The sequence below is a fragment of the Miscanthus floridulus genome, chromosome 6, assembly GCF_019320115.1.
Source record: "Miscanthus floridulus cultivar M001 chromosome 6, ASM1932011v1, whole genome shotgun sequence".
Classification (NCBI taxonomy): domain Eukaryota; kingdom Viridiplantae; phylum Streptophyta; class Magnoliopsida; order Poales; family Poaceae; genus Miscanthus; species Miscanthus floridulus.
The window spans coordinates 48,372,421-48,386,186 of NC_089585.1; the positions used below are offsets into that span (position 1 = coordinate 48,372,421).

Consider the following 13,766-nt stretch of genomic DNA (forward strand, 5'->3'; position numbering starts at 1 on the left):
TCGCGCCACTAGCACCACTACACCGTTCGCCCTCCTCTTTGGTGTCGAACCGACCTACGACGCGCTTCGCGTGTTCAGGTGTCGCTGCTTCCCCAACCTCACAGCCACCACAAACCACAAGCTCGATGCTCGCTTCGCGCTCTGCGTATTCATCAGCTACCCCATGGACCACCGTGGCTATCGCTGCTACGACGTCGCGACGCACCGGGTGATCACCTCACGTCATGTTGTCTTTGATGAACATGTATTCCCGTTCTACGTAGTCTAGGAAGCCCCTGCAACACCTAGGTACGACGTTGTGCTCGACGACCACCTACCACCTTGATGTCCTATGCATGCAATGCCTATACCGGTGGCACTAGTGCTCACCTCTGCGCTTCCCCCACATCCGATGCGAGCTCGCCCGGCTCGCCCGGCGCCTGCATCGGTGATCATCGACACCACAGCAGCATCAACGTCATTCGCACCACCGCGTACTCCAACATCAATAGTCGGCACCGATGTAGAACTTCCTCAGGTTTCGCCGTCATCCTAGGAAGCCACGACGCCGTCTGGTTCGCCTGGCGCGACATCATCGCCTTCATCGAACGTTGTGGCCATGTCGGCTTCATCTCTAGCCTCTGCTTCATTAGCCTCACCAGCACCTGGCCACCATATGGTGACACAGGCAAAGGCTGGCATGTTCAAGCCCAACCCCAAGTACGCGCTGTAGATAGAGTTTGTAGCAACATCACCCATTCCCTCGTCAGTCCAGGCGGCACTGCGTGACCCCAACTGGCATGCCGCAATGCAGCTCGAGTTTGACGTGCTCCAAGCAAACAACACGTGGACGCTCCAAGACCACCCGCTCGGTGCCTGGATCATCACCGGCAAATGGGTCTTCAAGCACAAGTGGAACCCCGACGACACCCTAGACCGGTACAAGGCAAGGTGGGTCGTACACGGCTTCAACCAACGCCCCGAGATCGACTTCGGTGAAATCTTCTTGCCGATCGTTAGGCCACTGACGATCAGGATGATACTCACCTTGGTGGCGTCCTAGTGTTGGCCAGCCCATCAGTTGGACATCTCCAATGCGTTCCTGCATGGGAACCTACAGGAAACGGTGTACTGCAGCCAGCCGACTGGCTTTGAGCACCCCGAACGACCGAACGTCGTGTGCCTGCTCTCGCGCTCACTCTACGGTCTTCGTCAAGGTCCGCGCCAATGGTTCCTTCGCTTTGTCGCGTACGTCACCAGCCTCGGCTTCGTGCAATCTCACACCGATAGCTCCCTCTTTGTGCTTCGCCACAGCGCCGATACAATGTATCTCCTCCTCTACATCGATGCCATGATCTTATCGGCCTCGTCCTCGCGCCTTCTTCAGCACATCATCGCCAAGCTCAAGCTCGAGTTCGCCATCAAGGACTTGGGACCACTATGGTTCTTCCACGGCATCGATGTTCAACGCGATGACAGCGGCTTCTTCCTTTCACAGGAGAAATACGCCAAGGAGATCCTTGAACAAGCTAACTTGAGCAACTGCAAGGCAGCCGGGACACCAGCCGACGTTCACCCAAAAACATCCGACACTGACGGCAATCTCATCAACGACACGTCCTGGCACAGAAGCATGGCGGGGGCACTTCAGTACCTCACGCTAACGCGGCCGGACATCGCTTATGCTGTGCAGCAAATGTGCTTGCACATGCATGCGGCACGCGACGCCCACCTAACGCTGCTAAAGAGAATCCTACGCTACGTCAAGGGAACTACGAGTCTCGGGCTCCGCCTTCTTCCTGTAGCGTCGCTCAAGCTCACGGCGTACACTGACACGGACTGGGCAGGGTGCCCGGACACACGTTGCTCCACATCGGGCTTTCTAGTGTTCCTGGGCGAGTCTCTCGCCTCCTGGAGCTCCAAAAGACAGGCGACAGTGTTGCATTCCAGCATAGAGGCCAAGTACCGCGGTGTCGCCAACGTCATCGCCGAGTGTTCGTGGCTACGACAGCTTCTTGGCGAACTGCACTACCACATCCAGGGCGCCACGATTGCGTACTGCGACAATGTTTCTTCGGTGTACATGGCGCGCAATCCAGTTCATCATCAGCGGACCAAACACATCGAGCTCGACGTTCATTTCGTCAGAGAGAAGGTTGCACTCGGCGAGCTCCGTGTTCTTTAGATACCGAGCGCGCGCCAGTTCGCGGACATCTTCACAAAGGGCTTGCCGTCTTCGCTCTTCAACAACTTCCGAGACAACCTCTGCGTTGGCAAACCTACAGCAGCGACTGAGGGGGTGTTAGCGGATTAGTCTGCACAGGGCCCGCTTGTAAGCTCGTTTGTAATCGCTGGGCGCGGTTGACGCGATCCGATGGACGCGGTCACCACGCGATCCGCAACGCTCGTCAACGCCACACATGTACTCGCTCTGCCGCTGTCTCGCATAGCAGCTTTGTAGGAGAGTCCGTTGAGCCATGGCCAGTGGCGGATCCAGGATTTGAACTCAGGGTATGCCATCCAAAATTTTTCATATATAATTTGGTAAAACCATTTCTCAATTTGGTAATAATTATAAAATTAAACATAATTTGATATACATACACTAAATTACATAAGTATGAAACTGAAAGACATAAATTTTAATATAAATAGTTCAAACATCATATTAGGAGTCTCAAATATAAACATAAAAGACAGTATGTAAGAGACTTATCATACTACTTATTTGACTTTTTAAACTGTTTTCTAAGGGACGTGAATGTTTCGATTATATTATCTTTATTCACTTAAAAATGCCTCTTAACAAATTCTAAATTTTGCTTTCACTAAATCATTGTAGAAAATACCCTATCAACAATTGTCGTTGCCCAGCAATATCAATAGGCATTATGTTTTTACATAAAATAAAAGAGAAGAGACAAAAGTAGAGATGAAATACCTTGGTAGCTAGCAGTTCTAGATCTATGCCTAGCACATTAGTCGCGCACGCACAGCAGCTGACTAGCAGCAGCGAAGTAGCTGGGGCGGATCCTCAATCTGACCATCTTAATCATGATTAGTGGTGACGTCGTGTCCTCATAGCCTCGCTTGAGCGCGTGTACGGCTTCGTTGATCGAAGACGACGGCGATCTAAGACCCAGTGGCATTAGATCGATGGACTCCTACCATAAAGTCCTATCATGTGGAGTCTTTCCAAGTGACGTTGTGTGGCCATAGGTTGGCCCGTAACTGATATAGGCCGTGTCACTGGGTGAGGTCGTGGGCCTCGAAAATGAAAAGGCCTCACGCCGCACGACACAGTCTTAGTTAGTTATTTTGTAAGTTTTTCTGTTTACTACGAATATATATAGATGTATATATACTCTACATAGGTTAGAAATGCAGGATATGTCAGTGCATACCTGGCATACCCTGTAGATCCGTGAGCATGGCTCACATGTACATATATATATTGTACACCTGATATCAATCCAGAGTGCGGTTGATCATTCTTCCACTTTCACCCGTGAAACTCGTCGACAGCTCGCCCTCTCCGCTGACCTACTGTGCAACGGTCGCCTTGACACCCGGTCCTCCACCGACAAACTGTGACGACCCGACCTACCTTCACTAAGGATGAAAACGGACGGAATCGAACGGAGAACTCCTCAACCGTTTTCTACTTTTACATTTGAATACGAAAACGAAAACGAAAGCGGACAAACCGAACACGAAAACGAACACGAACTTACGAAATATCGAGAATTTCGAAAACGAAACAATTTGAGCGGAATTATATCGAACACGGTCGGTATACGAAAACTCAATACGGAATACCGACCCGTAGACCAAGTGCATGACTAAGTGCATACATGATCAAGTTCAAGTGCATATAATAATTAACAAGTGCATATTATAGAAACATGAACTCGAACTGAGTCAGAATAATTTTATTAATCTTTTTAGAATAGATGTAGTATTTTATTTTAAAGATTTATTTAGATTTTTCTTTTGAGTAACAAAGATTTATTCGGCTGATGCAAAAACTATCAAATGATTGACTTTGCAGGTGGGGGTTAAACCGATGAGCTTGATGGGCTATGGCCCAGGTAGGCTTTCGTGTAGATGCTGCCGATTTTCTGACATTTAGCACCATCTCATGAGGTGAAGAGAGACGAGGTTGAGCGCCGTCTATAAGAGAGGGCAGCTGGCCACCAGTAGAAAGAACACAGCTGCGTGGTGAACAACCTGTAATTGGGCTGTATGACCGTGCAGTTGGCCAAATTCGGTTTAAACCGAATTTTCAATTCGGAATATTTCAAATTAAAAGTAGAAAAGTAGAAAACGATCGGAAAAATGTCTAAACCGTTTTCTACTTTTACATTTGAAATACGAAACATCTGAAATGCGAAAGCGAAAACGGTAAAGTTGGACAAGAAAATGCGGATTCGATCGGATTAAATATAAAAAAACAATACGGTTCGATTCGGGATATTTTCGTTCCGTTTTCATCCTTAACCTTCACCTATAAAAGGCCGGCCATGGCCGTCGTCGAGGACCACCACACTCAGAAGCACGGAGCTCGGGCAGGAGACTCGAAGATGGGGTAGGAGCTCGCCTCGCCTCTCCAGCTGCTTGCTATGACGCTGCTTCCCCTCTCCTTCTCTGCTGCCGAGCACGGAGCGACGGAGGAAGCCGTCCGCCTCGTCCTGACGCGCCGAGGACGAGCAGAGCCGGAGCGTCGCCGCCGACCGCTGCTCTGCTTTTCTTCTCCGCCGGAAGCAGAGCACCGCCGCGCTCGCCGTAGCCGCTATCGCCCTGCGCTCGAATCGAGCCACCGCGCCGGAGCACCGTCGGAGCCGAGTGTCGAGGCTGCAGCCGTCGCCGTGCTTTGCTCTGCTTCTTCCCCGCCGCGCGCTGCTCATCTCCGCCAGTGCACCACCCGGGCGACGCGCCAGAGTCGTCGAGCCACGCCGCTCTGGCAGCTGGCCGCCGTCGCGCTGCCCTGCTTCCTCTGTCTCCCTCCCCTGTCTGTGCGTCACCTCCTTCTCTCTTCGCTACCTCTCCCTCCCTTTTCTCGGCAAGAAGCAACGGAAGCACCAGAGCCGTGGCCATGGCTTCCGCCACCCCTTGCTCCCTGGCCGCTCGCTTCTCTCCCTCCGTCTCCCTCTCTCTCTCCCTCTTTCTTTCTCTCTGTCTCTTGCTCGCTCTCGTTGACTGCACGGAAGGGAAAGGGGAATGGAGCGGCTGACACAGTGCCACCGACGGCAGCCAAGGCCGCTCGGCCACGTCGCTCAGCTCAATGAGGGCACGCCACCTCGCTCCATGGGTCCACGCGTCAGTCTAGCCGGAGACAAAATACTAGGCATACACGGGATCGTACACAGGAGATTAAAGGTAAGTCTTTTTATTAATTACATAAAAATTCCTAGAAAATTTCTAAATAAACTAGAGTTACCCTAGAACCTACCAAAGTAATTTTCACTCATTTGCCATTAGCTAAAATTGTAGAAATAATTTCTATGTTTCAATTCATTCGCGTTTAGTCGATATACTTTAATAATATGCATCTTCCCGTCTTAATTCCGAATTTTGTGATTCTTTCACTAGAAATCTTTTAAAATAAAACCCTACATATTAAAATATCTTTTCCCTATTTTTTATGCTCATTTAAATTCTAGTTTGATTGCTTTCCTTCTCTATATTTAAATTAAATACTAACCGTAGTAGTAGCCATCACCGAAGTAGTAGTTAACCCTGCATATTCGCGTAGGTGCATGTACCATGCCACCTACCCGAATATATCCTTACCCAATCGCCTAAAATAGTAATCACCCATATATACATACATGGATATACCCGATACCCGGGTATACGCCTATGTATGGCTAACTTTATCTTCTGCCTTATCTCTAACCTAACCCGAGGCACATACATATGCATGTGCGTATGTGTCACTAACTCGGTGGACCTGTAGAGACCTGACAGGTCATCTATGATGACTTGGTCAGACTTTTCCTTTCAGGTTCACATAGTAGTGAACCCTAATAACGTGGTTTGGTTTTCCATCAGACCACCCACCCACCTTAACCTAGCCCATAGAAGCCCTACCCTCTAGATGGAATACCTCTATCCCAATCTTACTTTAGATTGACGTCATAGTGATAACCTTAGATAATAATCCATCACCCAATAGGACCAACCCAATAGGACCAACCCATCTAGGATCGCTCCTTTACCTTGATTGATTATGCTTGCTTGTTATTTTCCTTGTTTGTGTTTCCCTGTTTGTCAATGCTAGATCGCGTAGGATAGAAGACGTGGAGAGAACCTGATGAAGCCCAGAAGACAGGAGCAAGAGGTACAGGAATCAGACGAGGACACAATTGTTAGTGAATGGAGGCAAGTCCTAACACCCACCTATCCCTATCCCTCCATCTTAATTACCACTCCCCTTCCACCACCACCACATTTTGCTAGCCTCCACCAAAAACCCTCCACCCTCCATGTCCACCAATGAATAAACTTAACTTATAATACTTAAATCCTCATTGTAAATTAATGGAATTATAATGAATTATGAGCTTGACTATGATAATGTGATTAATGGTGACATTGATAATTGATTATCTTGATATGAGATGAGCTTAATAAACTTGAGGATAATAATTATGGAACCTAAAACTAGTAAAACTGGACTAAACCTCGACAGGGGGCGAGTGAGGGGTAATTTGTGTGGTACAAGTTACCTTGGAAGGTTCACCAAGTGAGGGTTCCTGTTGGGAGATACTCGCCTCGGTCACATAAGGACCGGTTCATAGTCCCTCTCACCTAGTGAGATATTACATACAGCCACATGTCTATTTGGGTAGACTTGATCTCACACCCCATTAGATAGAAGTATAATTTCTACTAGGAGACCGATATTGGCAACGAAATATCAGGAGAAGACACGGATGCTATATGATCTTCTGTGGTCCGGTTGACGTGGTTGCTATGTGATCCTCCATGTTAAACCCCTTGACTCAGTCGCGTTCGAGCCCATATTAACTATTATGTTGGGATGATTTGGTATCGTCCGAGATTATATGATGGGATGATGTGGTATCATCTAGGATTATGAGATGGGATGATTTGGTATCCTCCTGAGATTAGTGTGTTTTCCAACCCCTGAGAAGCCATGGTAGAGTTATATGAAAATCTAAGGATGCGTCCCTTTGGGTACGAGGTCTCATTAGGCTTATTCCTACCATCGCACATGGTTAGGAGCTGTGTCTATCTTGTGGAGAAATTTGTACACCTCTATAGAGTTTATTGGATCTATTCGAATAGCCACGTCCTTAGAATGGACAGATGCTGGTATGAGATACTATGATTAGACTTCTACAACTGTGATAATCTGGTAATACACACTTTACTAATTTGGTAAATTATAATAAACCTAGGGAACTGGTGAGAATGGTGTTGGCATTTCTAAGCGACATCACTGAATATGGAGTTTTAAGTCCATCCTCGGCAATGGCGCCAGAAAGACTTGTTAGCGTTTCTTAGCGCAAGAACCAAGTATGGAGATGGAATCCATTCCTAGCAACGGCACTAGAAATGCCTATTGGTATTTCTTAGTACCATCACTAAGATTTGGATAAATCTTAACACCACCACCAAGAAACACCAACACGATAGTTCTTAATGATTACAGAAATAATATCCGCAAGCGCACAGATCTATCGTTGTAGCATTTCACCCAAAAGTATTCAAGGTATCGTTATTTATATTTTTCCAAAGGAGGGCAAGGTGTAAGAGTCTAGCATGGATATGAACAAAATTACATGCTTGCATAGTAAACCAATGTTTATAACAGGGGTAAAATTGGTGTTTCAAGGATAGTGGCACACATCTAGGGCAACCTCAAGGATAAAAGGAAAATAAAGAACAAAAAAATATTCCTAAGTGGAGTAGGCATGTTCTAATATAGTCGTACAAAGAACAGTTAATGATCATATCAATTACATGGTTAGAGCTAGACCTAAGTGTGAGATGGATGAAGAGATCTTCGAGCACTGGTCTACCAGCAAGTGTGAGAGACTTTAAGACTCATACACAATACCCAAACGTGGGGGATTACAAGGGACGGATAGAGTAGTCACCACCTGTTGCCTAACCCTCAACTGGGGGTACCGTCATATTCAAAGGTTCCCATGCACTCAGGCATAATGCCCATGTACAAAGAAACTACCCATATCCCCCAGGACTTCAACCCTACAGATCAACAAGCATAGGACACGGGAAAACCCAAAGGAACGATGAACCTCCACCTCAACTTAGCTCTACTTCTAATCATACAAGTTATATGAATGGTTAAGCATAAAGTTCTACATGTTAAGCTCATAGCATAGAAACTATATGCTAGTTCATATGTCATGATTATAACATGAAAACTATACCCTAATTTTATAGCACAACTATATTGATAATATGAGGGCAAGACTTTGGTAGAAATTCTCATTGTATTCATACCTAGATTTTTCTTTTTTCTCCCAAGGAGCCAAGCCCTCCTTGATACCTCTTGCCAGCTCCAAATACTACTAAAAAGTAAAAAAGAGTACAAGTGGAGGTGGAGGTGTAGAGGCCAATGAGGTGTGTTGAGAGGTGAGCTCCACCCTTGCTTTTATACATGCTTGAGGTTGGTTTGGGCGTAGAAAAATAGGAAACTATCCTATACTACCTCAGCATGCCGCCATGCAACCGTCAGTGGAGCCGCCTCGCAACCGCCTTCGTGTGGTCGGTTCCTAGGTGGGCCTAGGCTTCATCTACGTTGCTGGTCGGCCCAAATTTATCGGTTGTTTCGGCCTTTGCTTGGTTCTTTTGTGTAGGATCTGCATTATGCTTTGTCTGATGGCGTATTTTGACAATAATCCCCTTGTATTCAAGTATGAGTCTGCAAAATAGTGAATCTCCAATACAAGTGGAACTATATCATTAATAAAAGCATATGTGTCGAAAATTGTTTATTTCTCCCATTTTGGATCTTAATTGGCGATCGAATATTGTTGTTAAGGACCACCAACAAATCCCCCAAGCTAAACCTTTGCTCGTCTTGAGCAAATAGCTAAGTACTTGGTTGTTGATCAGGAGTTGCTACTATGCCGAATATATTTCATAAGTGCCATATCTATAACAAAGTATTCTTCCGCAATTCAAATAAGTTGGCATTTTTATCCACCCTTTACCTTGATCCTTGTGGGGCGTATAGCTTTTCCAAATTCTTGGGTGGTTGCAAGATAGAACGGTTATAACAGAATCACCAGTCATTCATTCCATGATTAACTATCTATCTGGAGGTTTTATGAATTTTGCAAAATAAGTGTAAGTTCCTCAAATGATTCTCTCAATCGCTCAGTGTGTATGAAACCTCACCAAGGCATTTGATGTTGCCTTATTTTCATCCTACCACTAAAGGCTTTTTGGTGGAGTTATGGGTAGGTATGAAATTTGAGGCATACTTGCATGGCATATTTTGCTAAGTCAAAAACCGGACCTCAAGGAGATGCAAGTCATACACTTTGATCAAGATGTGTAAGTGTGTGGAATTTTTATAACTTCCTAATTTTAAAATACTTTTTTGTACTCCTTTGAATCATGAATGTCTCTCTTTTGGAGTAATGCCTTTTATTCGAAAGTGTAGGCTATCTTTATTTCTTTCTTTCTTTTCTTTTATTTTCTTCATGCTCTTTGCAATGCATTTTTTCCTCTCATGCGTTTTGGCATGGATATTTTCCTTTCCCTTCTTTTTTTAGCATAGCCCATACTATTCTCTTTGGCATATGAAGCTTTAGAAAGAGAGACTCATGATAAATGAATGGAGTAATTATTTGGTTGACGAAATAAGCATGTTTTTGCGTAACTCTCAGTGTAAGAGTTAGCATTTTATTTATGGGTGTACGTATGTCTTGATCATGGGTGCATGACGAGAATCTCAACAAGGGTCACAAACAATTTGACAAAGCTCAATGCTCAAATAAGTAGCATATGACTGAGGTTTTGCATGAATATTATGTCATATGGCCTTTGTAGGTATTCATAATCATTGAGGAACTTTGAATTTTAGCATTTTTTAAAATTAAAAACATCTAGATATCTAGTTTCTCTCAGAACAAAATCATAGCAAATTCTTTTTGTACTATATCATAACTCGCAACAGCTTAGAAAAGCAGCATGCTTTTGCAACCCACAAGTTCTCAAGTTTTTAGGATGAGACATTTTTAGCCAACAAACTTAAATTTTGGGAATACTAAGTTATAGCCTAGGCACAGATGAATTTTAGACAGAGCAACTATTCATCATTTTAACTTAGGAGAAACTAAACATTCTTAAAACACATATGAGAGTGGAATTCATATTTTTGTTGTTTTTATCATATTTAGTTTTTTGAATTCTTAAAACACATATGAGAGTAGAATTCATATTTTTGCTAGCTCATGGTATATGGTCTGAGATTGTATCCCATGGACCGCTAGTAGGCCACCTGCGCGTCGTGTTGTTGCTTCGGCAGCGCGTTCATTTGCACCATCTGTTGCTGCTGAAGCTACCACTAGGTTGTATCCTACACATGAGTGTTAAGTGTATTTTGTATTTCACCTGTGCGGATTTTCAGTCCACCAAGGCTAGTGTTGATGCCGTCTAGCTCACGATGATCCAAAGTAGACTGTCATGGCTGGACTAGTGGTGGTAGTCCCTTGGAGTTGGAGGAGTGAGCATGTCTCCATGCTGCATCGTTAGCCTCATGCTATCCTGATCCACCGACCTCGTGTGGTTGCGGGGTGTGACCCCAGCCAGGCTGGTATCCAGGTGTGAACCCAGACGTCTACATGGTTGGGAACCACTCCGCATGGTACACCTAAGGCACAAGTGGTGTCAGTGTTGGCGGTGGCTGATGAGAGCTACCTGCTTCATCCCTAGCCCTGCTCCTTGTTGTCTTGCGAGAAACAGAACTCGTGCACGCTTCCTCTTCGACAAGAGCAAAGGTTAGTGATTGGGACTTATACAGAAAGAGTTTTGGGTTAGGAAGTGGAATCTCATTTGTATACCCCAGAAAGAAAAAGACAAGGTTCTCTGCATCATCATATTTCAAATAATGCCCTTGCATTAAGTAGTGCTCATTAATATCGATGCGTGGAGTAGAGATGTATGTCACATCTTGTCCATCCAAATGCACCAATACTAGTGGCAATACGAGTCACAAGGGATGTGCAAGAGATAGAGGTAGAAGCCTTGAATGTTTCTAACCAATGTTTAAAAATTTCTTTCACAGGAGCAATTTTAATCTTTTTAAGCATGGCATAGAGAATTTGCATTTTCGCATGGTAAACAAATCGAATGTCCTGTCTAGCGAACAAAGTCATGGCAATCCAACGATGTATGAACCTCAAAGTATATTAATATTTTGAGGTTGAAACTTGCCAACTATGTTTTGACCCGAAATTACTCTCCAAAATTCATGGCGATTTAATCCTTTAAGAGCATGATCTAAGTCAATTGAGCATTTTGTACTAAAGCCTAAGTGAGAACTGAGATTCCTTCATGCAAGATAATATTCTTGTTCAAAAAGATAGAAAGTAATTCCACCCTCAACTTCTTGCAAAGAGCATAAAAACTGAATTGTTAGGAGGCGAGAACCTTGCTCATCAATAGGAGCAACGTTCTCCCATCCAATGGCTTTCTAGATGGTGGCAAATTCGATGTCCATACCTATCTTTTGGAGAAGGTCGAGGTCATATGTAGGTGTGTGGATGAACTCGTGGTTCTCGATGAGGTTGTACGCTTGTGTCTCCCGTTCACCCTCCAAATCAAAATGGGGATCATCACCGCCTTCCTCTATCGGTTACTCTTGCTCTTGCTCTTCTTCCATTGGCACCATTTCTTCATCTTCATGCATCGGGCTCTCCTCGGGCTCGGTGTAGCGTGTGCTTAAGTTTCTATGGGAGTGGCTTGAGCTTGCTCCCATAGCCTTCTTGAAAGCATCGGCGAGCTTCCTACCAAACTTGCCCACGACAAAAACAACACAACAAGCTCGAAAATGGGGTTATGTTAGCGAAAATAAATTGAACAACCCGCGAGCTTGGCTTGGTGGTCTTGAGCCAAGGAATTTTCTACAGAGTTTTCTTGCTCTCAAGCTTTGTGATTTTTTTCAAGTAGTGAAGCAAAGAGAATGAGAGGGAGTGAAAAATGGAGAGTGTGGGGGTGAGGAGGGCCTCAACTCAAGCTCTAGGTATTTATAGAAGGGAGCACCAGCCGAGAGGGGGTGGGAGCAATGGCTCCTAGCCGTTGGAGCAGCAGTAGCTATAGTGGCGTCGGGTAGGGTACGACCGCACCCCTAGTGTGCCCTCACCAAAGGTGGGCCCGCTTGGTCCCCCCTTTGGGCAAGTTGCTCCCAACGGCCACCTTGAAGATGTAGTCGTTGCCCTTGGTTTTGAAATTATGCGCAGGAAATTGATTTTCCATTAAATCTTTTATTATATTTTGAGTTTTCATAAATATTTTTAAAAAAATGAGAAATGATAACAAAGAAATTTATACTATTAGAAAATGATTTTTATTTTATTTTTCTGAAAAGTTTACTTTGAAGCAAAATTTGAAATTTTGAATTTTGAAAATTTGAAAATTTGAAAATTTGAAAATTTGAAAATTTGAATTTTAAAAGATAACTATCGATTTACCTTCGGCAAGGGCTTGACATTTATAGTCTGTCGGTAAGACTTCTCCTCCTCTATTGCTCTGCAGCTGCATGAACAAACTCGGGAGAATTCTCGGGTTGCCCTAGGATTTTCCCCGAATGGTTGACAGGAATGGCGGCAGCTATTTGAGCAATTTGAGTTTCAATCATTTTATTAAAAATTAGTTGGTTTTTAACAGAGGAGGATAAATTTTCAAGTCTAGAATTTATATTTTCAATCATTTTATCATTATACATAAGCTTTTTAGTGATATTTTAATTTATTTTAGCTTAAACTAAAACTAGGTCTTTCAAGGTAGGTTGATTCAAATTGAAATTGAAGTTTGAATTACCTCCTTGCGGGCGGGATTGATTGTTCCGCCTGTTGTTGTTTTATTGGCGGAACCCATTGTTGAGTTATGCAGGTTCCTCATGGGTCTCGGGGCAATCATTCCCCGAGTGGCCAACTTCTCCATAGACTTCACAAGTCATTTGTGAGTCCATGGCCTTGACGGTGCCCTTCATTGCCTCTTTGTCGGTGGCACGCTCGTCAAGTCTTTTAAGCAACAAATCCATTTTACGGCAAGCATGTCCACCTCCTTCATGGTATGCATGTCTTTTTGTTGCTTTCTTTCTTCCCCCCAGTTCTAATTTGCCACTATCTTTTCAATGAGAGCCGTGGCTCCATCGATGGTGAGGGAAAGAAATGCGCCTCTAGCAGCGGCATCTATGTGCCCCTTCGACATGGGCATGAGCCCCTCATAGAAGTTGTTTACACCAAAATTTGGGAAGAAGAACGCGGGAACTTGAAGCTTCCAGGACTGTGTCATCAGAGAATCAATTAGATGTGAATCGGTATCAGCTGATTTAGATGTGATATCAGAATCGGCTATTTTATAGATGATGTCAGCAGACGGCGTCAATGGGCTATATTTGAGTGGTGCCAAGAAGATGTGTCGGACTCTACAAATAAGGAAAATTGGGGTCCAAGTTATTATTAAGTTAGAAAGTTTTCTTTTATTCCAAGAATTGTAATGAGTTATATTTGAGTAGGATCCATGTTTAGGTTCTGGGTATAAATATTAGACCCTGG

General features: G+C 44.5%; 1 protein-coding gene across 1 annotated transcript; it reads left to right on the plus strand.

Moving 5' to 3' along the window:
• The first annotated feature begins 787 nt into the window (after positions 1-787).
• Positions 788-2,164, plus strand: LOC136460579 (uncharacterized mitochondrial protein AtMg00810-like). Its single transcript, XM_066460227.1, has 2 exons — positions 788-994; positions 1,100-2,164. Exons 1-2 carry the CDS (start codon positions 788-790, stop codon positions 2,162-2,164), a joined length of 1,272 nt encoding a protein of 423 aa, XP_066316324.1.
• Positions 2,165-13,766: the final 11,602 nt, after the last annotated feature.

What these genes read in the sequence shown, in the direction of transcription:
- LOC136460579 (XM_066460227.1), top strand. Translation starts at nt 788, where the DNA reads ATGCAGCTCGAGTTTGACGTGCTCCAAGCAAACAACACGTGGACGCTC. An exon ending in GTGAAATCTTCTTGCCGATC is followed by an intron (nt 995 to 1,099) that starts GTTAGGCCACTG and finishes GGGAACCTACAG; the next exon opens with GAAACGGTGTACTGCAGCCA.